At 41.6% G+C, this 27,165-nt stretch overlaps 1 protein-coding gene across 1 annotated transcript in view; it reads left to right on the forward strand.

Annotated features, from left to right (window-relative positions):
- Positions 1-27,165, forward strand: part of LOC132816732 (neuronal PAS domain-containing protein 2-like) — a 78,603-nt gene that overhangs the window by 41,220 nt on the left and 10,218 nt on the right. The window contains exons 10-18 of the mRNA XM_060826636.1: positions 2,022-2,169; positions 3,415-3,499; positions 3,717-3,837; positions 4,118-4,173; positions 5,685-5,831; positions 8,477-8,623; positions 15,622-15,741; positions 16,668-16,849; positions 23,771-23,863. Of these exons, the coding sequence (XP_060682619.1) occupies positions 2,022-2,169; positions 3,415-3,499; positions 3,717-3,837; positions 4,118-4,173; positions 5,685-5,831; positions 8,477-8,623; positions 15,622-15,741; positions 16,668-16,849; positions 23,771-23,863 (1,099 nt within the window). The remainder of the gene's footprint in view (positions 1-2,021; positions 2,170-3,414; positions 3,500-3,716; positions 3,838-4,117; positions 4,174-5,684; positions 5,832-8,476; positions 8,624-15,621; positions 15,742-16,667; positions 16,850-23,770; positions 23,864-27,165) is intronic.

The following is a 27,165-nucleotide window of genomic DNA, read 5'->3' on the forward strand; positions in this document are numbered from 1 at the left end:
AGGACCATGCTTCTTAACTAGAATGTTCTCACAGATGGGGTCCTCAGATCAGCTCTCTGCTACGTTGGGTTAAAGATTTTCTTTCATTGCTGTAAAACACGATGATTGTATGACTGTGAAGATGTAAGATCTATTTCACTTAATGTGGAGTCAAGGGATAACTATACCTTAACTCTAAGAATAGCTATTTGGCATCTGTGGAAGGATGATGTCACAGTGATGTCAGATCACGTAGAACTGGAGTCTGAGATTGTAAATTCCAGAAGATGCTCTCCCTTATTTTGCTTATTGTTATGTTTAATTTAGCGATGTTGTTCTGATTGTTTTCTTGCTATTGTCACAGTAATGTACTTGAATGTGAAGAAAGGTTGAAATTCCTTGGAAAATCCCAAAATCTATCAATATGGGTTAATTAAAAGAACCATTTACTTACCTAACTAAAATGATACTTCGAGTAGCCTTCTTTTATTCTCTAGAGAAACAGGGTCACAAGAATTCTTATCAAGTCAGGTCATGTTGAATCTTATCACTGAATTAAAATGTGTTAACATTGAGGTAACAACATAATATTGCACATATAGTAAAATATGTAAAGTTCAAAATGACCATAGCTACAGAACTGATTACAGAATCTAAAGTCAGATATGGGCTTGTTACAAAACATAACTAAAATAAATTTGGCGTATAGCTGTGTCTTTGAGTAAAAGTAATTTTATCTTTTAGTATCTTCACACAGTAGCCTAAGTTCAGATTAGGTGAGCCATAAAAGCAAGTTGTTGTGTTTCTTTACTTGATCTGAGGGCATATGGTCCCTTCCATGTAGTTCACAGGAATGCATGCATTCAAAGACAAAGGGCCACATGTGTTTTTTATTGTTTTTTTAAGTGAAACCAAATATAACAGAGTTAACAACTCACTCACTTTCTAAATGCACAGCCAAACTATTACTATTAATCGAAACATAAACTGAAGCTTACAGCTTACATTAACACCCCAAAGAATTTAACTTTAAATTCCACATTGGCAGTTTGAGAAGTTAAATATACCCAGAAATAAAGAAAGGGTAAAATTACTAAAAATGAGATTTGCCATAAAGCCTATCAGGCTCACCAATATCCTTTGGGAAATGAATTCTTCCATCCCTATGATCATCCAAAAATATTTTATTCAGGGAGACCCAAACTATACAGGAATGAGATTCATTCACCCTGACAGGGGGCAGCGAGGCCATGGTCTGCCCTCATTCAGATGAAGATGGATGAAGCACAGAATTCATCTATCTACTTCTGAATGACTGTGGTGCATGTTCCTATACATCCACTCCTGTTTTCCTCAACTAAAAGCTCCCAGTGAGCTTTGCCCTTAGCAGGATATGCCAGCAATGTGAAACAAGTTGCCTGATAGTTCTTAAAGACAGACTGTCATTTAACAGGAAGGTGGGAAAAGTTGTGCTGCAATGGAAGTTTTTGCAATTGAGTGCTCGGGCACAATGTGGCACTGGGTGCTTTAGTAGTGCAGCTGGGAAGAAAGGCCGGGGACACCTGGGCCACCCTCATAAGGAAAGAGAGCAGGTGAATGATAGGTCAACTTGTGGAGTCTGGACCCAAGGACATAGCAGTAGTGCCATGCGGAAGTCTAATGACAGTAGATGGCGGTCAAGGTCAGGGATGACATTTTGACATGACTTATCCTACATACGACAAATGTATTTTGTCACGCAGTTCAGTGCACAACAGCACCATCATTTAGCCAGCCACACTTCTTGGCACTCAGGACTCATGCCTAACTATCAGACACTCCATCTTACTCTCTCAAGTTGCCAACCTTGTATCCCTCTTTTATTGCCTTCATATATCTCCAAATTAAGCCATGGCTAATGTATCACCAAAATACAGGGTTAAACAATTCATGGCTCCTCAAGATACCTTTAAAAAGACACATACTTTAAAAAGTTTTTTTTTCATTTTTGTGTATAATAGTGACCTGCTAAAAAAGTGTAGCCATGCTTTTTGATTTTACAGTGATGCAGTTTGGTAAAGGGAAGTCTTGCTGCTATCGGTTTCTTACGAAAGGACAACAATGGATCTGGCTCCAGACCCGCTACTACATTACCTACCATCAATGGAACTCCAAGCCAGAGTTTATTGTGTGCACACACACATTAGTGAGGTAGGAGAACATTAATTGACTGGAAGGTGTAATAATGATGGAGAAAATTCCTTTGGGTGTTACATCTAATAAACATCATAAACAGGTAGAATTTTTACAGTTAAGATATTTCCAGTGAAGTTGCATACCAATTATTTTAATAGTTTTTCAATTTTTTAATAGTTTTTGAATTTGGTAGAAATGCTGAACAGAGGGAAACTATGCTCACAATATCCATAACACAGAGACCAGAATACATCCTATGCCTGGTGATTCATGATAAAATAATTATTAATAATATTGAAATTATTCAAAATATGGGGTCAAAATAACCAAAAATCTCCAAACACATCCAATTACAGTTGAAATAAGCAAGCCTGTAACTAAAAATGTTAAGGAACATTCACTTTGCAAAGTGAGTAGCAACAAAACCACACTGCCAACTTCCAGTGTAGCAGATATCATTGTAGATGCAAAATTGAATGTTAGAGGTACATAACACAGAATTAGTTGTGCAGCAAACTGACTGTGTCTTGTCCTCTGATGCTCAAGGACACCTGATTCTCAGCAGTTGGTTTTTTTTCAAGGTTGCTTATCAGTAGATGTAACCTAGTGAAATTGCTTGACTTAACCAGAGCATGGGAAGGCGTCAGTCATATTAAACGTTTTTTAGTAACTTGTTATTTACAATATTTTTTGGATTATTTTCCTCTTTGCTTTTCTTGTCATAGACTATGTGTTGGTATCTGTGCAGAAAGCAACTTTGCACAGTGGAATGCAATTTGCCTTTAGCCAAGGAGCATTCAGCACTAGTTAGCTTAGTTGGCTGGATGGTTGGTATGTGACGCTGACAGAACGGTTTCAATTCCCATACCAGCTGAGATCACCAGAAGCCCTGCTTTCTCAACTTGACTCTGAGGCTTGGGGGCCCACAGGTTAAGCCCACTATCAGTCATCACTCTCCAGTGAGAGAGCAGCCACAGAGACTGTAGCAACATTAATAACTTCTGAGCCTTCAAAACAAAAGAATATGCTGTTTCTATGTTGCCTTCCATATCTGCCAACTGAATGGAGTTATCAACTTGAATGATAGGTAGTGCTGGAATTAAAACTCATGGCTTTTGACTATAAAACAATCAATAAATCACTTGAGTTGATAGAATAAGTTATGATTTGTATAATGATTCCAGAACCCAAGTTAAATGCATATTCAGTTTTATTTTCATTGAATTTTCTTTTCATTGATTTCTTACAAAATTACTCCAGCTATGCAGAAGTTCGAGCACAGCGTCGAAAAGACATCTGTTTGGATGATAGCTGTACAGAAGTTATTGGTTCTTCATTGCTTAAGGTAATAAGAAAGATTAATCTATTCACAATTCTGGGAATGCTTTAAATGCCTGTTATTGCGAAAGATCCTGTAGCCATTTATTAAGGCTAATGTTAAGAAATTTAATATTATTTGTGAACGTATTGAAAACAATCACAGTTAATCTTGCAGGTGGTGCAATAGAAAATAACAATTTGCTCATACCTGTCATACATTCTACTGTTATTGTTCTGTACAGGGACATGACTTAAGAATTGATACACAGCAGCACGTTGAAGTGCTCCCTGGCAGTCCATCACCTTCTTCTTCATCTCGGAGTTCACATAAATCATCTCATACCTCGGTGTCAGAATCTGCATGTAGGTATCTTTATTTTCATGTTAACTTTGGAAAGCTTATGAGATAATTTTTCCATTTTGCTGCATTAGCTTTGGAAAATATCCATAAAGTAAAATTTGCAAAATGCTTCAAATAGATGATCATGACGCTTCTCTTAGATTGATTTTTTCCTCATTAATTAGTTAATTTCAACAATCAATGTATTAATTTGGTTCTGCTCATTTAGAAATTATGTGTTGTAGCTTGTAGAAATTGTGACCATCTCTATAAATTAAACCCAATGTCAAATTTCTTTCTCAGCAACACAAAGTAAACTACTTTCAGAGATCAGTGCTCCATCCTTGCAGTCAAAAGCAGCAGTACAACAAGATGTAGGAATTCAGCAGCATCCACCCGGCAGCAACCAGGTAGAGAATTGCTTAATGTAACCACTCAACATGCTGATGAACTATTGTTTTCAGAAAGCATTAAAGAAAGTACCGATAAGTAATGAAGTAATCCATTGTCACAAGAAGAGATCATTTTAAAATTACCAAATTTAAATTGCTGGAGTGATAGAAGAATTTGCATAATTAGAGATGTTTTGCTGAATTCATGGTTAAAAGTGTATCTGCACCTTCATGGACTGAGAACTTCTCTTTTGACATTATCTTTGGTGCCAGGAGAAGGAGTGTTAGATTACACAAGAAAAGTTTAAAATCTCTTTTTATTTGATTGGCGAAAGCCTCCTATAAACTCCCACCTCATAATTTAGACAAATGAAACCAACTCCTTTTTCTTGCCACTTGCCAGTTATCTCATGCCACTTGACATCTGTACTCCCACCCAGCAGATGCTACTGGATTTGGGCCACCAACTAACACAGATGATGTCTGGAATTTAAAATGTCCCTGGCTACATTCTGAAAAATAAGTGGAGTTTGCTGATCACCACTGCCTTCACCCATCTAATTCCCACCACAAGTTGAAATCAGGGCGTAATTTTTAAAATTTTCTCAGTGTCTTTGGAACTTACTACTTCAAAAGACAGTGGAAGCAAAGACTTTCAATAGGCAGTGGAAGAAAAATTCATGATAAACAAGTGGGCAGAAGAGTATTGGGATAGGTAGGAGTGTGAAGTAATCAGAGCAGCCATGATCATAGTGATTAATGCAAGAGGATTAAAGGCCAAGTGCCTCCTAATTCGCATATTTGCAAAGAAGTTCATACATATCGAATTACACAGGCACAATATAATTACATAACGTGAAATAAAAATGATTGTGGTTTCAGAATAATTAGATTATAAATCTAAACTGTTGTTATTTGAAAATAATGAATCTTTTATTTTCTGTATGAATTTCTGTTCCAGAAATCTTATATTTTTCTGTCAGTTCATAAGTAATTATTTCAGATTCATGACCTGCCAATTTATATTTTCCCATTGTTCCCGCAAACTACACACTGCTCTTGACACAAATTGGTTTCTATGGAAATTCTTCACTATATTGGATGAAATAGGTGAATGCTGTTATAGTGGCTTGCTCTAGTCCAATTTGGCCATTTCTTGTTCAACTTTCTTTTCTTTATTCATTCACGGGATGTTGGTATCATTAGCTAAGTAGGATTTATTGCTCATCACTAATTGCCCAAAGGGCACTTAAGAGTCACCCACATTGCTGTGGGTCTGGAGTCACGTGTAGACCAAACCAAGTAAGAACAACAGTTTCCTTCCCTTAAGGACATTAGTGAAGCAGATGTGTTTTTCCAACAAACAGCAATGGATTCATGGTCATCATTAGACTCTTTATTCCAGGTTTTTTAACTAAATTCAAATTCCACCATCTGCCTGGCAAGATATGAACCTGGGTCCCCAGAACATTACCTAGGTCTCCAGGTTAACAGTCCAGAGAGAATACCAACTAACTGTAACCTTTCTTTTGCAGTCCTTAATATCGGAGCCATCTATTGATCTACTATCACAGGGGTTGATGCCCCAGGCTACTGTGGTCAGTCAGCCTACATCAATGGCACAGGTTAGGATATAAACAACTTCCTTTATTTTTATGAATATCTTTTCTTCCATTTCCCTAAAATCTGGTTTAAAATCTTCAAAGAAATTGACAAACAAGACAGACAGGAATTAACAAAGCATGTCTAATGATACTTTCAAATTTAGGACTTTAATAAATATTTGTTTGATACTTTTTGTTTGCTCTATTCTCTGCCTTGACCTTGTTATTGTGAGATTGTGCAAGTATTGTCCTTCCTGTCTCTTCCAAGATTCTATTTTACCACCTATCAGTTATTAAGTTCTGTGACTTTATTGGGTTTATTTCTTCAATTCCTGTGTGGATTACCTAACCTGTATATGGACAGGATCCTAAATGTCCTATTTTAAAATGTGATTGCACTTAGTGGCGTATCACAATGGAATACCAGTAAACTTTTAATTTTCTGTTTCAATTTTCTCTTTAAAAAGTCTGTATTTGCTGGAGTTCCTTATTTGTAGACTTATTTGAACTTCAAGAAATCCAAAATGGTATTTTTTTGAGACTATTGACTGTAAATTTCTATCCTTTCGGTAGGGACTGGCCAATTTTTTTCTTATTGTTAAGTTCCATAAGGGTTGGGGAAGAATACCTCCGAGAAACCATGCCATTCACAAATAAGATCATGTAAGCCAGTTAGACAGTTCATGGAGAGCTCACAGAGGACCAGATTAACATTTTGCATAATCTGCACACTGGGCCGTGCAGAACAGGTGCTTGGAGACAGCAACATAGCAGCGGTTATGCCCATCCCATGATATTTGGTGGGTCCCATGGGAGGCAGAATCGCCTGGAGACAGTGGCACATAGGTGCTATCACTGTACACACATTGTAGGGACAGTGATGACTATTCACTCAGGCAATGAAGGGAACATCACACCCCTGATATCACAAGCAGAAAAGATCAGGAAACAGGCTTCCAGACTCAATTGGCTCAACCATTGAAGAAATTTGTCACAACTTATCTTCGATGCAAAGGATGGAAACTGGTGAATGAATTTGGTGAAAGCACCAGTTTTCTGAAGGACATCATTTGAAAGGCAGAGGTGGTTGTGTATATCATTTGGTATTTTTGGTGATCTGGAAGAATACTAAAGCAAAGAGCATGGATGGTTAATGAGTGAATATGATAGCGATAACCTATTGTCTGTGGATGTGGAGATATAATTGAAGAAGCCATCTCAAACCATGAATTAGTTTCTAGTGACACTGCTAGAGAGAGTTAATCAGACAAACCTGAAGCTGAACAAGGAAACATTGCAAGAGAAGATGGCCGTAGTCAAGTGCATCATTGGATGAGGGAGTCGAAGGGTGGGTCAGTAAATTTGCAGATGATACGAAGATTGGTGGAGTTGTGGACAGAGAGGAGGGCTGTTGTCGGCTGCAAAGGGACTTAGATAAGATGCAGAGCTGGGCTGAGGAGTGGCAGATGGAGTTCAACCCTGCCAAGTGTGAGGTTGTCCATTTTGGAAGAACAAATAAGAATGCGGAATACAGGGTTAACGGTAAAGTTCTTAGTCAGGTGGAGGAACAGAGGGATCTTGGGGTCTATGTACATAGATCTTTGAAAGTTGCCACTCAGGTGGATAGAGCTTGTAAGAAGGCCTATGGTGTATTAGCGTTCATTAGCAGAGGGATTGAATTCAAGAGTCGTGAAGTGATGTTGCAGCTGTACAGGACTTTGGTTAGGCCACATTTGGAGTACTGTGTGCAGTTCTGGTCGCCTCACTTTAGGAAAGATGTGGAAGCTTTGGAGAGGGTGCAGAGAAGATTTACCAGGATATTGCCTGGAATGGAGAATAGGTCGTACGAGGACAGGTTGAGAGTTCTCGGCCTTTTCTCGTTGGAACGGCGAAGGATGAGGGGTGACTTGATAGAGGTTTATAAGATGATCAGAGGAATATATAGAGTAGACAGTCAGAAACTTTTTCCCCGGGTACAACAAGGGGACATAAATTTAAGGTGAAGGGTGGAAGGTATAGGGGAGATGTCAGGGGTGGGTTCTTTACCCAGAGAGTGGTGGGGGCATGGAATGCACTGCCCGTGGGAGTGGTAGAGTCAGAATCATTGACGACCTTTAAGCGGCAATTGGATAGGTACATGGATGGGTGCTTAATCTAGGATAGATGTTCGGCACAACATCGTGGGCCGAAGGGCCTGTTCTGTGCTGTATTATTCTATGTTCTATGTTCTATGTTAATGTACTGATAGCGAAAGAACTTTGTCCTGATCCTTATAAAGTGTGAGTTGCAGAGAGATGCAGCAACAAACAGATGTGAAGGTAGTTGAGTCATTTTAAAGATCTTAGATAACCAAATTCTTGCACAATTTGCTGTCAAAGTGTGAACCTTTCTCAGAAGTACAATGCAAAGGATTTGGGCAAATGATCAAGAAATGATCCTTAAGTTGGTTTCCTGATTTTGAAAGGATAATCTGCCCTGTTTTCCATCATTGTATTTATGCAACTCTGAATGGTAGGAACTTTAATTAACTATGAATAATTCTGAAGCAAAAATCTTGTGGATGCTGCATTTAGGTTGATAATTGCATTTAGCCATGACTGTTCATACTAAACTGTACTGAATTTACTGTTCAGCATTTGTAAAAATACCTGTTGTTATACATCCAGTTCCCAGCACAGTTTGACGTGATTCAGTCTCTAAAGGATCAGCTTGAACAACGTACACGCATTCTGCAAGCAAATATCACATGGCAGCAAGAAGAGCTCCAAAAAATTCAGGAGCAACTTTGCATGGTGGATGACTCAAATTTACAGGTAAGAGTGCAGAATGAATTCTTGAAACGTATTGGCAAATCAGTAATAGATTGCAAGCTTCAGGGTTTAAGTTTATGATCCAAAAGGTATTCAGGCCTTTCCTATTCAAGATCCATTTTTTGTCCAAATTCTGAAAAACAATGTAACATAACATTAATAACTATTTGAAAGTTAGAACAGAATAATTTCCCTGTGAGTGGAGTTTCTCAGGTGCTTCAGCATCCTGTTTCTGTCGAAAATAATGAAGACTGAAATATTATTGCATAAACCACCAACTGAACTGTCAGGAAGTATGACCCTGACTTTCTGAGAGTTTGACCTCGAAACGTCTAAGTAGGGGAATACAGGCTTCATGCTGGAACCTCAGATTAACTGGTGCAGTTGTGTGTATGCAGATAAAGGTCAGATATCATTAAAATTTGGTGTATTATAAGCCATCTGAAAGTCATACTCAGGATGTTTTCAGTAAATTGCCAGCAAAATATTGTCCAGACCTTTAGAGGGCTGATGCATGGCAAGTAATATTTCTACTACACAAATATCAGGCAACGACCATTTTAAATAAGACAATCTGACCAGCACCCCTTGACATTCTATGATATTATCATCCCCCACTATCAACATCCTTGAGGTTATCATCGACCAGAAACTCAACTGGACTTGCCACATAAATACAGTGGCTACAAGAGAAGATCAGAGCCTAGGAATCCTGCAGTGAGAAATTCACCTAGCGATTCTTCAAAGTCTGTCCACCATCCACAAGGTACAAGTCAGAGCTGTGTTAGAATACTCCCCACTTACCTGGATGGGTGCAGTTCCAACAACACACCGCACCATTCAGAACACAGCAGTGCATTTGATTGGTACCACATCCACAAGCATCCACTTGCTCCACCACTGACACTCAGGAACAGGAGTGTGTACTATCTGTGAGATGTATTGCAAAAATTCACCATTGGCTGTTAGGCAGCACCTTCCAAAGCCAAGCCACTTTCATCTAGAAGGATAAGGACAGCTTTTACATGGGAAAGTCACTACTTGCAAGTTCCCCTCCAAGCCACTCACCTTCCTGACTTGGAAACAGATCATTATTCCTTCACTGTTTCTGGGTCAAAAACCTGGAGTTCCCTCCCTAAGGGCATTGTGGGTTAACCTTCAGCATGTGGACTGCAACAGTTCAAAATGGCAGCTCACCACCACCTTCTGAAGGGCAACTAGGGATGGACAATAAATGCTGGCCAGTCAGCAACACCCATATCCCACAAATGAATAAAATAAACATTTTGCTGAAACTTAATAAGACACTAGTTAGACCACACCTGGAATACCATGAACAGTTTTGGTTCCCTTTGTAAAGAAACATATATTGACATTAGAGGCAACCCAGAGTAGTCATCCTACGTACATATGATTGTCTTATGAGGAGATGTTGAGTGGCTTAGACCTGTACTCATTGGAATTTAGAAGAATGAGAGAAGACCTGACTGAAATATACCAAATTGTTTTGGGACTTGACAGGAGAGATTTGGAGAGGTTCCTTCCCCTTCTGTGAGAGTTGAGGCAAGAGGGCATAAACTCAGAATAGGGAGTTGCCCAATTAGAACATAGGTGAGGAGGAATTTCATTTGTCAGAAGGTGATGAACTGTAAATTTCATTATTGTGGAGGGCTATATAGGCTATGTTGCTAAGTATATTCACAGCTGAGGTAGAGAGACTTGTAATCAACAAGAGAATCAAGGCTTACGAGGAAACAGTAGGAAAGTGGAGTTGAGGATTTTTGGATCAGCCATGATCTCAATAGTCTACATCTCCATCCTATGGTTACCTCTTAGTCATTTTCTGTCACTCTTTATATTCTAGCCAATCATCTTTGTGTGATTATATGACTTTTTTTTCCTGAAGTTTCACGTTTTTCTTAACTTCTTGTTAGCTCCTTAACTTCCTCCTCTTTGAAATTTTCTTCGCAGCAGGAATACCTTTCCTTTGTTCTACCATGGGATGTGGGTATCACTGTAAAGGCCAGCATTTTTTACCTTTCCCTGATTGTCTTTGAACTAAGTGACCTATTGGCCCAATTGAGAGGACAGTTAAAAGTTGACCACATTGTGGGTTTGGAGTCACATGTAGGTCAGACAGGATGAGGATGACATATTTGCTTCCCCAGGACATTCGTTAACTGGATGGGATTTTTTTTCCCAGCAGTCATCCTTGATTACATGGTCACCATTAGGCTAACTTGTTTTAATTCCCAGATTTTGTTGAATTTGGATTTGACCATCTGTCCCCCTATTGAGTTTTTTATTCTCTTGCAGGATGTGGATGTTATTGGCTAGGCAGAATGTTACTTATCCCTAGTTGTCCTTGAGGAGTTGGTGAGGAACATTAGTCTAGAACTCTGGATAACTAGTCCAGAGTACACTAGTATATTGCCAGTATGCCATCACCTTCACTGAAATATCCACTGCATCTGCTTTTCGACTGATGTATCCCCTAGCCTAGTGTCCCAATTCACTTCAGATAGACCAGTTTTCATGCCTGCAGTGTTTCCCATATTATTTATCCTGACCTCCCAATCAAGAGATTTGAGTTTGAAATTTTAAAATAAATTAATCTAAATTCAATTTCTGAACTCAACTTACCCCTCTGTTGTCATAGAGATGGGTAAATCAGAATGGATCCCTGAAAAGGAATTAGGGAAATTGTCTACTGGAATTTTCCAGAAAGTCTTGGGGTTTGGAACTTTGTAAATTTGTAAACCCTGAGTTCAGCAGGCAGATGAAGTTAACCTCCCCTATGAGCAGAAAAGGAACAATTGATGTGAAGCAGAGGGCTGTTAGGCTGTTTCTGAACTGGAGTTCTCAGTAAGAATAAAGTGAAGTCTTAAGGTGGAGCTGAGAAGTCTGCGGTCATCAGATTGGAAAAGAATTTGAACGATTGTTTCACTGAAAGCTAGTGGAAGGATCCCCATGAGATTTCATTCCTTAGAGAATATCGAGAATACTGAGAAGAAAAAAAAATCAGATGGAACTTTGGAGAACTGAGGCTGACATTTGAGTTAATCCCAGGAAAAGTTTCTGGCTTCTTATTAAGCTTTTGTCGTTTCAAAAACTTTTAAGGGGGAGTTGCAAGGAAAAAGGGAAGGTTTAGTTGAGAATATTAGACAAAAGCAAATGTGATTGTGCTTTAATATCTACCATACTCATCCAGACAAGTAAAGAGTATTCTATCTCACTCCTGATGTGTGATACATGTAATTTCTTGTGATTTTCACAGGGTGGCACTGTGTCTGGATTGAACTCAGTTATATTATTGAAGTTTCTGATTCTAGTCATTAGGGGGTAGCATGCAAACAGGAAGTGAGGGATCTTGTGATGCAGTGGTACTATCCCTACCTCTGACCTAGGAGGAATAGGTTTCATTCCCACCTGCTCTAGAGGTGTGGCTAATGTCTTTGAACAGGTTGCTTAGAAAATCTGGCAGGAACTCAGTAGAAAACTTCACTTTCTCAATGACAGTTTTTTTTTAATCATCCGTGATTATAGTGTATGAAATTGAAAACCAGTTTTACAGACACATGTTTATAATTCTTTTACACATGGCACACAGGGGAAATATATAACCTGAGAAACTAGAATCTTACCCCACAGACATATAACAAAAGTTCTGGATTAGTGGTGCTGGAAGAGCACAGCAGTTCAGGCAGCATCCAAGGAGCAGCGAAATCGACATTTTGGGCAAAAGCCCTTCATCAGGAATAAAGGCAGAGAGCCTGAAGCGTGGAGAGATAAGCTAGAGGAGGGTGGGGAGAAAGTAGCATAGAGTACAATAGGTGAGCGGGGGAGGGGATGAAGATGATAGGTCAGGGAGGAGAGAATGGAGTGGTTAGGTGGAAAAGGAGATAGGCAGGTAGGACAAGTCATGGGGACAGCGCTGAGCTGGAAGTTTGAAACTAGGGTGAGATGGGGGAAGGGGAAATGAGGAAACTGTTGAAGTCCACATTGATGCCCTGGGGTTGAAGTGTTCCGAGGCGGAAGATGAGACGTTCTTCCTTCAGGCGTCTGGTGGTGAGGGAGCGGCCGTGAAGGAGGCCCAGGACCTCCGTGTCCTCGGCAGAGTGGGAGGGGGAGTTGAAATGTTGGGCCACGGGGCGGTGTGGTTGGTTGGTGCTGGTGTCCCGGAGATGTTCCCTAAAGCGCTCTGCTAGGAGGCGCCCAGTCTCCCCAATGTAGAGGAGACCACATTGGGAGCAACGGATACAATAAATGATATTACTGGATGTGCATGTAAAATGTTGATGGATGGGGAAGGCTCCTTTAGGGCCTTGGATAGAGGTGAGGGAGGAGGTGTGGGCGCAGGTTTTACAGTTCCTGTGGTGGCAGGGGAAGGTGCCAGGATGGGAGGGTAGGTTGTAGGGAGGCGTGGACCTGACCAGGTAGTCACGGAGGGAACGTTCTTTGCGGAAGGCGGAAAGGGGTGGGGAGGGAAAAATATTCCTGGTGGTGGGGTCTTTTTGGAGGTGGCAGAAATGTCAGCGGATGATTTGGTTTATGCGAAGGTTGGTAGGGTGGAAGGTGAGCACCAGGGGGGTTTTGTCCTTGTTATGGTTGGAGGGATGGGGTCCGAGGGTGGAGGTGCGGGATGTGGACGAGATGCGTTGGAGGGCATCTTTAACCACATGGTTAGGAAAATCGCGGTCTCTAAAGAAGGAGGCCGTCTGGTGTGTTCTGTGGTGGAACTGGTCCTCCTGGGAGCAGATATGGTGGAGGCGGAGGAATTGGGAATACGGGATGGCATTTTTGCAAGAGGTACAGTGGGAAGAGGCGTAATCCAGGTAGCTGTGGGAGCCGGTGGGTTTGTAAAAAATGTCAGTGTCAAGTCGGTTGTCATTAATGGAGATGGAGAGGTCCAGGAAGGGGAGGGAGGTGTCAGAGATGGTCCAGGTAAATTTAAGGTCAGGGTGGAATGTATTGGTGAAGTTGATGAATTGCTTAACCTCCTCGCGGGAGCACGAGATGGCGCCAATGCAGTCATCAATGTCGCAGAGGAAGAGGTGGGGAGTAGTGCCAGTGTAATTACGGAAGATCAACTGTTCTACGTAGCCAACAAAGAGACAGGCATAGCTGGGGCCCATACATGTGCCCATGGCTACCCCTTTGGTCAGGAGGAAGTGGGAGGATTCGAAAGAAAAATTGTTAAGGGTGAGGACCAGTTCGGCCAAACAAATGAGAGTGTCGGTGGAAGGGTACTGTTGGGGACGTCTGGAAAGGAAAAAACAGAGGGCTTGGAGGCCCTGGTCATGGCGGATGGAGGTGCAGAGGGATTGGATATCCATGGTGAAGATGAGGCTTTGGGGGCTGGGGAAACAGAAGTCTTGGAGGAGGTGGAGGGTGTGGGTGGTGTCTCGAACGTATGTGGGGAGTTCCTGAACTAGGGGGGATAGGACAGTGTTGAGGTAGGTAGAGATGAGTTCAGTGGGGCAGGAGCATGCTGAGACAATGGGTCGGCCAAGGTGGTCAGGCTTGTGGATCTTGGGAAGGAGGTAGAACCGGGTAGTGCGGGGTTCCCGGACTATGAGGTTGGAAGCTATGGGTGGGAGATCACCTGAGGTGATGAGGTTCTGTATGGTCTGGGAGATGATGGTTTGGTGATGGGGAGTGGGGTCATGGTCGAGTGGGCAGTAGGAAGAGGTGTCCTTGAGTTGGCGTTTGGCTTCAGCTGTGTAGAGGTCAGTGCGCCAGACTACCACTGCGCCCCCTTTATCCGCTGGCTTGATGGTGAGGTCGGGATTGGAGCAGAGGGATTGGAGGGCTGCGTGTTGTGAGGGTGAGAGGTTGGAGTGGGGGAGGGGGGTAGACAGGTTGAGGCGGTTAATGTCCCGGTGGCAGTTGGAAATGAAGAGGTCGAGGGCAGGTAATGGGCCAGTGCGGGGTGTCCAGGTGGATGCAGTGTGTTGGAGGTGGGTGAAGGGGTCCTCGGAAGGTGGGCAGGAATCCTGATTGTGAAAGTAAGCTCGGAGGCGGAGGTGACGGAAGAATTGTTCGACATCACGGCATGTATTAAATTCATTGATGCGTGGACAGAGGGGGATGAAGTTGAGTCCTTTGCTGAGGACTGATCATTCGTCCTCAGTGAGGGGAAGGTCTGGAGGATGGTGAAACCTCAGCAGGGCTGGGAGCTAGGATCTGGTGTGGGTGTGGAGCTGGGAGTGGGGACGGAACCTGTAACTGGAGTGGGTGTGATGGTGGAGGGAATGGGGGTGGGGTCATGAGCAGGGGTAGATTAGATTACTTACAGTGTGGAAACAGGCCCTTCAGCCCAACAAGTCCACACCAACACGCCGAAGCGCAACCCACCCATACCCCTACATTTACCTCATACCTAACACTACGGGCAATTTAGCATGGCCAATTCACCTGACCCGCACATCTTTGGATTGTGGGAGGAAACCGGAGCACCCGGAGGAAACCCACGCAGACACGGGGAGAACGTGCAAACTCCACACAGTCAGTTGCCTGAGTCAGGAATTGACCTGGGTCTCAGGCGCTGTGAGGCAGCAGTGCTAACCATTGTGCCACCGTGCCGCCATCGGGAGCAACGGATACAATAAATGACATTAATGGATGTGCAGGTAAAACTTTGATGGATGTGGAAGGGTCCTTTAGGGCCTTGGATAGAGATGAGGGAGGAGGTGTGGGCGCAGGTTTTACAGTTCCTGCGGTGGCAGGGGAAGGTGCCAGGATGGGAGAAGTTACTATCTTAGCTGACTTATTAATATCAGTAACAGCACTGTGGAGTGTGCTTATACCATATGGACTGCATTGCTTCAAGAAGGAAGTTTACTATCAGCTTGTCAAAGGAATTTAGAAATGGTAAGAATTGCTGGCTATGATGCTTACGTTTCATAAATGGAATAGAAAATTCAAATAGAATTTAAGATCTAAAAATCACAAACATACTATTGAACATCTTTTTTAAAGCTTGCTTTTCCTCCTTTCAGTTATTGCTGCAGCAGCCGACGTCTATCAGCCTGAGTCCATTACAGTATCAAGAATCACAGCAGCAAAAGCAGCAACAACTGGGTCTTATTGCGCATGAGCATGATCTCCCCAATAAACAGGTACCAATAGGATCAACATAATAGTGCCAAGCATACTCACAAACCAACAAAATTATTAGTTTTGAAAGTGAAAACATAAAATGTTGGAAACACCAGATCAGATCCATCATTACAGTGGGCTCTGCATTAGGAATGGGAAACTGGAAGCTAAGTGGTAAGTTAGGGCTGAACAAACCAATAAAACTCTGAACTCATTTAGACTAATGATTTTGCTTGGCATAGGCCATGTAAGGATTCTTCCCTTCAAATAAAGCAAATAAAATGCAGTTAGTGAAGGTGAGTATGTGTAATATTTACAAGATATTATGAGAGGAATTTATTGATGGTGGTCTGGAGGATGTCCCAATCCACCTAACCCATGGAGGAAACTGGAGCACCTGAAGGAAACCCACATAGGCACAGGGAGAATTTGCAAATGAGTCCAGGTCCCTGGTGCTGTGAGGTAGCAGTGCTAACCACTGAGCTACCATGCCACCTGTCTTTAGACTCACCCCTTTTAAAGATTCACAAGTTTTTCACAAGCAACCATATTACATGAGGTGATCTTAGAGTGCAGGAGATGAATAGAATTGATGCATGTAAGGGAAAACTAGCTAACCCCATTGAAGAGAAAGGAATTAAGGGATCAACCCATGCAGAAATGTAAGAGGAGGTTTGCCTGGAGCATTAACTCTGTTGTAAAATTTGGAGTAATTCTATACTATAGATATACAAATGAGCTAATCCACAAGCTTCTGGAAGATTCAGCTTTCTGAGCATAGTCAGGTGCAAATACAACATGAAATTTTGGGAGATGCCTATCTAGGTCTCGAGTAAGGCTGATATAAATATTTGATGCATTTCACACTAAACAGGTTTTATTTGCTAAACGGAATATTTGGACTTTGATCTTCCTGCTCAACAAGATGTTTTTAATGTTTTTGTAGAATGCTAAAATGATACATGCTGGATGTGTGGTACAGACCTCAATGCCCAATATTTCCTCTGCAAGCCTGGCATTACGTTTCAGCAGTCCTGTGATGTTCTCTCAGGCCCCGTCAATGGCAATCCAAAGTGATGACACCATTGGTCATTCAGGTCCCAACTTTGGTCATGACAGGCAACTAAGGTAATAGCAATTTTGTTTCATAAATTACAATCAAATGTATGAATAACAAGCTTAAAGAATTACCTTTAGGAAGATATTTCTTATCCATATGAATTATCTATCAAAAAAAACATGAATTTTAGCAGTGTATCTAAGATTTAAATAGCAGCTAATTAGAATGTTTCCCTTTTACTTCTGGAAGAAAAGCTTTAATCATTAACCTCATTGGTTTCAGTGCCAATTTTCACTGGTTGAGGCTTAATAGCATAAAACAGACCTATGTTTCAGGGAAAGCTGGCGATCTCAGTAAGTATAAGGCCAAGTTTGCAACTTGGTTCACTGTTGCACCAGAAGTGATTGTTGTGCCATTTCAGACATGATGCTGAGGAGAATAAAAGGGTGTTTTATGTTATATCTGATTGCTCTATTTGTCTTCTGTGAATGATTGATGCTGATATATTGGCTAAAAAACAAAAGTAATTTTCTGTTACATTAAGTCAATTATCACATAATTGTGAAGGGAAAACATGAATTGAGTTTTACTTTTAGGAACAAAGGAACAGTGAGACAGAATGCCTAGTCACCTTCTAATGCCATTGATTACAATAACTGATGGGTTCCAGGCATGTTCTATGTTGCTAGTGGGCAGCTCACAAATGTAAGGGATTGAAATCCAGTGATCTTGCTTCACAAGAGCTGCAACAGCTTCCAACTGAGGGAGCTTAAAGAAGGAGAAATGCCTCTCCTGCAATCATTGCAAATGTTGGCAGAAAATCTGTAACATTGACCAATCGAAATCAAAGCATTTATCACCACTATGCTGCGCCACATCAATTTTTGGGAACTCAATAACAGGCGCAGGGATGCCAGGTTCCCACTGGCATTTACTTAGAGTGGGTGGAGAAAATGCAATCGGAATGTGGCAGACTTAGGTGTGGAATTGGAAATTGAGTTGACGTGGCAAAGAACTCAATCTCTCTCTTCGTCCACAACCCTGACCACTTTCAGGCAGTGTAACAAAGGACCATCCAGGCTTCCAAGTTTCTCCTGTTTTACTAGTCAACAAAGAATTGTTCATTGTTAACATATGAAAAAGGCAATTGCTAACAGTGAAATGCTGTTTTTGGAATGCTGGTGGTACAATGACAACTCAATCAATATATTCTGGACATTTGTATTTAACTTTTCATTTCCTATCCTGAAGTTGTTGAGTCATTTTGTGTGATGAACAATAATTGATACTGCCACAAATCTGAAATTCTATCAATTCTAATATAGTAAAAATTACATGTAGTATCGTGAATTAGGACACTTTGAGTTTTCTACAGCACTTATTATTTTACTACATCATGCATCAAATAGTATAATAGAGAAGAGGAGCAAGTTAAATAGTCAAAGCAGGCAAGAGCAAGACAGAAAATGAGGTTAGACTGATAAATTAAAATACATTTATTTCAATGCACAAGGCCTGCAAGGTAAGTTAGATGAACTTAGGGCATAATTGTAAACAAGAGACTAGGATATCATAGCTATCACAGAAATATGGCTCAAGGAGGGACAGGACTGGCGGCTTAATGTTCCAGGATGTAGTTGTAATAAGAAGGATAGAAAGGTGGCAAGACAGGAGCGGGAGTTACATTTTTGATAAGGGATAACATTACAGCTGAATGTTATTCCTGCGAGAATGTCCAGTATGTTAAGGGCTTGGATGGAGAGAAAGTTGTGTACAAAAATTTTTTTTTATTCAATCCATGGATATACCTACTAGAGAATGAGCACTACTGATCTTCTCCTGGGAAATAAGGCTAGACAAATAACTGAGGTGTCAGTCGGGAAGCATTTTGGGGCCACTGATCATAATTCTATTCATTTTAAAACAGTTATGGAAAATGATAGACCTGATCTAAAAGTTAAAGTTCTAAATTGGAGTAATGCCAATCAACGATGCCCTCCACCGCATCTCCTCCACTTCCCGCTCCTCTGCCCTTGAGCCCCGCCCCCCCCAACCGCCACCAGGACAGAACCCCACTGGTTCTCACCTACCACCCCACCAACCTCCGCATACAACGTATCATCCGCCGTCATTTCCGCCACCTCCAAACGGACCCCACCACTAGGGATATATTTCCCTCCCCTCCCCTATCAGCGTTCCGCAAAGACCACTCCCTTCGTGACTCCCTCATCGGGTCAACACCCCCCACCAACCCAACCTCCACTCCCGGCATATTCCCCTGCAACCGCAGGAAATGCAAACCTTGCGCCCACACCTCCTTCCTTACCTCTCTCCAAGGCCCCAAGGGATCCTTCCATATCCACCACAAATTCACCTGCACCTCCACACACATCATCTATTGCATCCGCTGCACCCGATGTGGCCTCCTCTATATTGGGGAGACGGGCCGCCTACTTGCGGAACGCTTCAGGGAACAACTCTGGGACACCCAGACCAACCAACCCAACCACCCCGTGGCTCAACACTTTAACTCTCCCTCCCACTCCACCGAGGACATGCAGGTCCTTGGACTCCTCCATCGCCAGAACATAACAACACGACGGTTGGAGGAAGAGCGCCTCATCTTCCGCCTGGGAATCCTCCAACCACAAGGGATGAACTCAGATTTCTCCAGTTTCCTCATTTCCCCTCCCGCCACCTTGTCTCAGTCGATTCCCTCGAACTCAGCACCACCCTCCTAGCCTGCAATATTCTTCCTGACCTCTCCGCCCCACCCCACTCCGGCCTATCACCCTCACCTTGACCTCCTTCCACCTATCACATCTCCATCGACCCCCCCCTCCAAGTCCCTCCTCCCTACCTTTTATCTTAGCCTGCTGGACACACTTTCCTCATTCCTGATGAAGGGCTTTTGCCCGAAACGTCGAATGTCCTGTTCCTTGGATGCTGCCTGACCTGCTGTGCTTTAACCAGCAACACATTTTCAGCTCAGTAATGCCAATTTAGGCAGGAACTTTCAAAAGTTGTTTGGGAGAGGCTACACCTAGGTGAAGGGGTGGTTAGAAAATTAGAGGCCTTCAAAAATTAGGTAACAAGAGTTCAGAGACAGTATGTTCCTGTTAGTGCAAAGGGCAAGGCTGGTAGTTGTAGGGAATGCTGAATGACTAGGAAAACTAAGGCTCTGGTCAAGAAAAAGGAGGCATATGATGGGATCGAGTGAATCCCTAGAGGAGTATAGGGGCAGTAGGAGAATACTTAAGAGGGAAATTAGGAGGGCAAAAAGGGAACATTAGATAACTCTTGTTGCCAAAGCTAAGGAGATTCCAAAGAGATTCTACAAATACTTTAAGAGGAAAAGAGTAACTGTGGAGTGAATAGGGGCCCTTAAAGATCAACAAGGCCATCTAAGTGTGGAACCACAGGAGATGGGTAAGATATTAAATTAATACTTTGCACCAATGTTTACTGTGGAGAAGGACATGGAAGCTAGAGAACTTGGGAGAGGTAAATAGCAAGGTCTTGAAAAGTGTCCATATTATGGCAGAGGAGGTATTGGATGTCTTAAAACACATAAAGATGGATAAATCCCCAGGACCTGATCAGGTGTACCTCAGAACTTTATGGGAAGTTAGAGAAGAGATTGCTGGGCCCCTTGCTGAGACATTTTGTATTGTTGGTAACAACAGGTGAGGTGTTGGAAGACTGGATGTTAACTAATGTGCTGTCATTATCTAAGATAGGTGATAAGGAAAAGCCAGAGAACCATAGACCAGTGAGCCTGATGTCAATGGTGAGTAAGTTGTTGGAGGGGATTCTGAGGGATAGGATTTACATGCATTTGGAAAGACAATGACTGATTAGAGATAGTCAATATGACTTTGTGCGTGGGAAATTGTCTCACTAACTTGACTGAGTTTTTTGAAGAAGTAACAAAGAAGATTAATGAAGGTAGAATGGTAGTTGCTGTCTATATGAACTTCAGAAAGGCAATCTACTAGGTTCCACATGATAGGCTGGTTAGCAAGGTTAGATCGCATGGAATCCAATGGGAGCCAGCCAATTAGATACAAAATTGGCTTGAAGGTAGGAGACAGTGGGTGGTGATGGAGTTTTTTTTTCAGACTGGAGGCCTATGACCAGTGATGTGACACAAGGACCAGTGCTGGTCCTCTGCTTTCTGTCATTTAGATATGAGGTATGGAAGTAAGTTTGTAGATGACACCAAAATAAATCATGTAATGGTTATGAAGATGTTTATCTCAAAGTACAATGGAACATTAATCAAATGGGCCAATGAGCTGAGGAGTGGCAGATGGAGTTTAATATAGATAAATGTGAGGTGCTGCATTTTGAGAAGGAAAATCGGGGCAGGACTTATACAGTTAATGGTAGGGCTCTGGGAGTGTTGCCAAACAAAGAGACCTAAGGCTGCAGATGCATAGTTCCTTGAAAGTGGAGTTGCACATGGACAGGTTGGTAAGGAAAACAATTGGCACACTTGCATTTATTGGTCAGCACATTGATTATAGCAATTGCGAGGTCATGTTATGTCAGTACAGGACATTGGGGAAGCTATAAGCTAGTGGTACAACGATAACATTTAAAAGGCATCTGGATGAGTATATGAACAGGAGGGGTTTAGAGGGATATGGGCCAAATGTTGGAAAATGGGACTAGATCAGTTTTGGTTATCTGGTCAGAATGGACGAGTTGAACCGAAGGGCCTGTTTCCATGCTGTATAACTCTATGACTCTATGAAGAATATATAAACTGAATAAAGATTTCTGTATCAGCAGCCAACTGAAATTCATTCTGATATACTTGGAGACTGGTTTCACTATAATCAAACTCGAAACACTGATTGTTTAAGTGATTGTGCCAGAATTTTTTGTCAGAATTGTTGTGTAGTTAATGGTCACTGTCATTTCTGCATAGCTAGTGCAGCAACTTAGTACAAGAGCAAACATGCAGCTAGCTACAAATATTGAAAGGTGCCTTGTCACCCTTAACTTTATAAAAACAAAATTTCTGCCTCACCTTTGAAATGCATTGAAAAATGATGCAATTGTTTTATTTGCAAATTAGGTACAAAATAAAGTTATTGCAAAGATTTTGGAACAGTAATTACTAATTAAAATACCCTTCTTGCCTAGACAAAAGACAAGCATGCAGCTTAAATTCTTCAAACTTTTGATGATTTTAAAAATACCAAGTTTATTTTTTTCATTAGCTTTCCCTTTCTGTCTCTTTTTCTTTCTAAATCCAATTGTTTCCTTCTTCTCTTTAATCCTCTTTCTGTATCTGATTTGACATTGAGTTTGCCTGCACTAATTTACATTACTACCTCAGTCCTTGAGTTGTTTATTTCACTACCTTTCATTTGGATTGATTGAGGACACACATTTCCATCTCCAGTTCACTTAATTCCCAAGTGCATATTGTTTTCCACTGTGCTGCCATCAGCTTGCACTTCCATTACTTGTGATGCAAAATCTAAATGCACACGAAATTGGAGATGTAATGCCACCAAGACTGTGCCCACCAAGACTGAGCCTTTCCCAAGAGCCCATAACAGATCTTTCTGCAGTGATGACGGACGAGGTGAGCTCCAGTTTTATTGGGTGGTCACCATGGCCCAGAATTTCTATGCATCTTGCACATTCCAGGATTCTATTGGAGGCATTTGTGGTATTTCCCAAACAGCCACAGATTACTGCATCAGAGTGGTAGTGGAGTCCCTATTCAGAAAGGTCAGACAGTACATATACTGTCAAACTGCTGCATGGCCGTCACGCTGAGCGAACCTGAGGAATATGCATAATCGCTGGACTCCCCCAGATGCGAGATATCATGGGACATATGTTTGTGGCCATCAAGGTTTACGCAGAACAGCTGTGAGACTTCATTCACCAGAAGAAATTCCATTCCATCAGCATTTCAATTGCTTTGCACCATTGGCCACTTATGTGCTCATTATCCTCGCGACTTGCACCTTCACACACGCACTCCCACTTATTTCCAGAAATGCTATAAGGCAGCTCAAATTTAATTCAGCAGTCATGTTCAGATTTAAGTTTCTTGTAGAAGGTTCATGTTTAATGTCTACTTTATCTGTTTATAATGAAGGTTTTAAAGAGAATTTTAATTAAGGAGAGACTACAAGAAAAATTCCACGGAGCAATGTGAATTAATGCCATGTGAATTCCATAACAAATTTTTATTGTAATGTGCTAAAAGCACCCTACACAAGAAAAACAGTACTTACAAAGTGAGATTTGGAAAGCTGCCATAACAATTGCAGCTAATGTTATGCGAAGGCTCGGCCAAGGATGCCTATGAATAGATTTGTAAGTCAGTCTATTTCTGACATGAAATCCTGGAAGAAAAATCTGCATTCTACAAATGTTACCTCAGCTGCATTATTATGTTAAGATGGGGTTCTCACTGTTTCTGAAAGTAACTTTCCGAGACAGATGTTTTGTCCATTGATGTAGATTATGTAAATAATTTTCATCCATGATTCTGGTCAATAACTACCACTTGTGGGGCATAACCAGTGTGGTCATTTATCTATTGCACCATGGTGATATAATATCCTTTCAAAATAAACTGCACTCTGAATGGGACTTAACTTCAGACTTAGATATATCATATTCACGTTAAGGTTACCAGTCTCATAAATGTAATCCACTGACATCTGTAGACTTGGAGGGAATACTTTAGAAAGTAGGTATGCAGGGAGAAAGTGAGGACTGCAGATGCTGAAGATCAGAGCTGAAAATGTGTTGCTGGAAAAGCGCAGCAGGTCAGGCAGCATCCAAGGAGCAGGAAGAAGGGCTCATGCCCGAAAAGTAGGTATGCAGCACATATATTGTTTTTAAGCACAAATCGTTGATCAGTTGTGATAGAGATCATATACAAGCTGGATTGTAGTAAATGCTAATGTGAAAATGTGAGTTTTTTTCATGGTTTGCATTTTTCTTTTAAGGATGCTGCTTAGTCAACCCATTCAACCATTGATGCCTATTACGTGCCACAACAGACAACCCACAGAATTCACTACTACTGGACAACAAGCTAAGTATGTCAAAACTATTTAGGGATCTAGATGCCACAGTTCTCTTCATTGTAAAATTTTCTTTGTTATGGTTCCAAACATTCACATGTGACTGTTTGGATTGGATTTAAAGGCATTTTGTAATCCAAAAGGTATAGCAAGGTTACACTTACGGCAATCCCAAGTTTAATTTACAGGATATGCATGTAATTTAACAAAAATTATATGTCATTTTACATCAACTCAAAGTGATAAAGTATTATATATTGTGGATGGAAAGACCCATTTTACCTAATTCAACATTCTTCATTGGTGGAACAGACAGATTTGCTCTACTTATCAAGTTCAAAATGTTTCAATTTGAAGAAATCAAATCCCATAAGTCTTAAAATAGTCCATTTTATGGTTGTTGATTTATTGGTTTAAATTTGTTTTCTGGTGTTGACAATGTTTTTTCTACATATTCTCCTGAGGATGCATTTTATAGTCTTTTGAGCATACTTACCTTGTATTGTATGTGCTTCCCCTCCCCCCACCACCACCACCCCAGTGTATGTCCAGTCTACCACCTTCCTGCGAAGCCCATGTTGTCCCTTTTACTGCAGTAACTAATGACTACCAAAATCAGCCATCCATCCGCCATGTTTAGATTAATAATTAATGGCTAATTGACCTTGTTGTCAAACCATCATAAAGTTGGCATGGACAGGAGTGAGTCATCCAGTGTTTTAGCTCAAATCGAAAAAGGCAAAAAGAACGGGGGCATATCAATCATGGGGGGTCTGTGTACATCAAAGGCAACCCTGACTGAAAAATGTTATCCACCCATCATTCTTTTCTGCTTCCCCTCCAAAACTTACCCCAACAACCCATCTTGCCCCACTCCAGACCCCACTCACTAAGCCCAACTCACCTGGCTCTTTGTCCATTTTTACCATGGGCCTCCTTGCAGACCTGGCAATGAACACTTCCAGATTCTACTGCTGCTTGGACTGTTGAAATCACCAGATCTAGATGTTACGCTTCCTCCCACAGAGGAGTGTAAGTCCCACTTTCTCCTCATTCAGGTCTCCTTGTTTCAGGTGCATTGACACCTGGCCAACTTTTCTGCCTGGCAGGGAAATACATACTTGCATTTCACTGTCAAAAGTCATTCCTATGAGCAGATTCCGCGTTCTTTATGTTCAGGTGCTTGACCATAGAGCCGACAAAAGTAAGATCTGGAAATGTAGTTGTGATTCCTTCTATGCCCTCAGAGATACTTCTCTAATCTTCTAAAACACAAGCTGCCAAAGATTTCAGTGCAATTACAGTACACACAAATGAACAAACTGTTTTATTTCATAATTAACAAGATTATGCAATCAGCAATAATAGGGGATTTCAACTTCCCAATGCTAACTGGGATAGGTAAAGTGTTAAAATCTCATAGAGGGTGAAATTTATTTCATCTATCCAGGAGAGAGTTTGAAATTAGCATATAGAAACTCCCACCAAAGACAGCACTGGAACTAATTCGAGAGAGTAAAGTTGGTCAACTGTTAGAAGTGATCCACTTAGTAAGATTTAATGTAGTCATTAAAAAAGACAAAAATAGACTAGAAATAAAGATTTTTAAATTGGGGAGGGCTGATATTAATGATTAGACAGGACTTGGCCATTACGACCTGGGAGCTGCTGCCTGTAGGAAAATCTACATTGGAGAAGTGACAGTCATTCAAAAAAGAAATAGTGGAAGGGCAGGGCCAACATATTCCTGGAAAGGTGAAGAATAGGACTAAACATTTCAGAAAACCCTGAATATCAAGGAATGTTCAAGGAAAAAAAGTGAGTCTTATTGTAGATAACCATCAGAATACCAAAAGCCCTAGAAAGTGCAGACAGTTACTTAAAAATTAAATTCGACAATCAAAGTTGGGGTGAGGGGAGGTGCATGAAAAAAACAGTGCCAGGTAAAATAAAGGACTCTCGAAAGACATTTTGTAGATATAATAGGAGCCAGAAGATGATCATGGAAAGAGGAGAACCTATTATGGACATAATCAGAAAACCAAAGGTGGAGCTAGAAGATGTAGGTGAGGTTTAAATTAATGCTTTACATCTGTATTCGCAACAGAGAAGGACAAGGTAGGTATAGAGATCAGAGAAGAATGCTGTGATACACATTAACAATTTACAATTGAGAGGGAGGTTTTAACATGCCTAAACGTAGATAAGTCCCAGGCCTGGATGAATTGTATCCCAAGATGCTGAGGAAATCGAGGAACACAATTTCAGAAGTTAACTTGCAAATCCTCTCTGGGCACAGGAGTGGTGCCAGAGGATTGGAGGACAACTAATGTGATACCATACAAGGATAGTAGGAATGAACCCAGGGAACTGTAGGCCAGTGAGTCTAAAATCAGTGGTGGGCAAACTATTAGAATCAATCTCCACTTGGAGAAACAAGGATTAATCAAGGATAGTCAGCATGGCTTTCTCAACAGGAAATCATGTGTGACAGGTTTGATTGAATTTTTTTGAAGAGATGATATGTGTGGATGAGGGTAATAAAGTAGTCTACATGAGCTTCAGTAAACCTGGCAATGTCTCACATGGCAGACTGGTCAAGAAGGTAACTGTCTATGGGATCCAGGGCAATTTGGCAAATTGAATCCAAAATTAGCTTTGTGACAGGAGGTGGAGGATAATGGCTGAAAGTTGTTGTTTTGTGACAAGAAGCTGCTGAAAATGTGTTGCTGGTTAAAGCACAGCAGGTTAGGCAGCATCCAAGGAACAGGAAATTCGACATTTCGGGCCAGAGCCCTTCATCAGGAATGAGGAGAGGGTGCCAGGCAGGCTAAGATAAAAGGTAGGGAGGAGGGACTTGGGGGAGGGGCGATGGAGATATGATAGGTGGAAGGAGGTCAAGGTGAGGGTGATAGGCCGGAGTGGGGTGGGGGCGGAGAGGTCAGGAAGAGGATTGCAGGTTAGGAGGGCGGTGCTGAGTTCAAGGGAATCGACTGAGACAAGGTGGGGGGAGGGGAAATGAGGAAACTGGAGAAATCTGAGTTCATCCCTTGTGGCTGGAGGATTCCCAGGCGGAAGATGAGGCGCTCTTCCTCCAACCGTCGTGTTGTTATGTTCTGGCGATGGAGGAGTCCAAGGACCTGCATGTCTTCGGTGGAGTGGGAGGGAGAGTTAAAGTGTTGAGCCACGGGGTGGTTGGGTTGGTTGGTTGGTTCGGGCGTACCAGAGGTGTTCCCTGAAGCGTTCTGCAAGTAGGCGGCCTGTCTCCCCAATATAGAGGAGGCCACATCGGGTGCAGTGGATGCAATAGATGATGT

Source organism: Hemiscyllium ocellatum, chromosome 6 (assembly GCF_020745735.1).
Source record: "Hemiscyllium ocellatum isolate sHemOce1 chromosome 6, sHemOce1.pat.X.cur, whole genome shotgun sequence".
NCBI lineage: Eukaryota > Metazoa > Chordata > Chondrichthyes > Orectolobiformes > Hemiscylliidae > Hemiscyllium > Hemiscyllium ocellatum.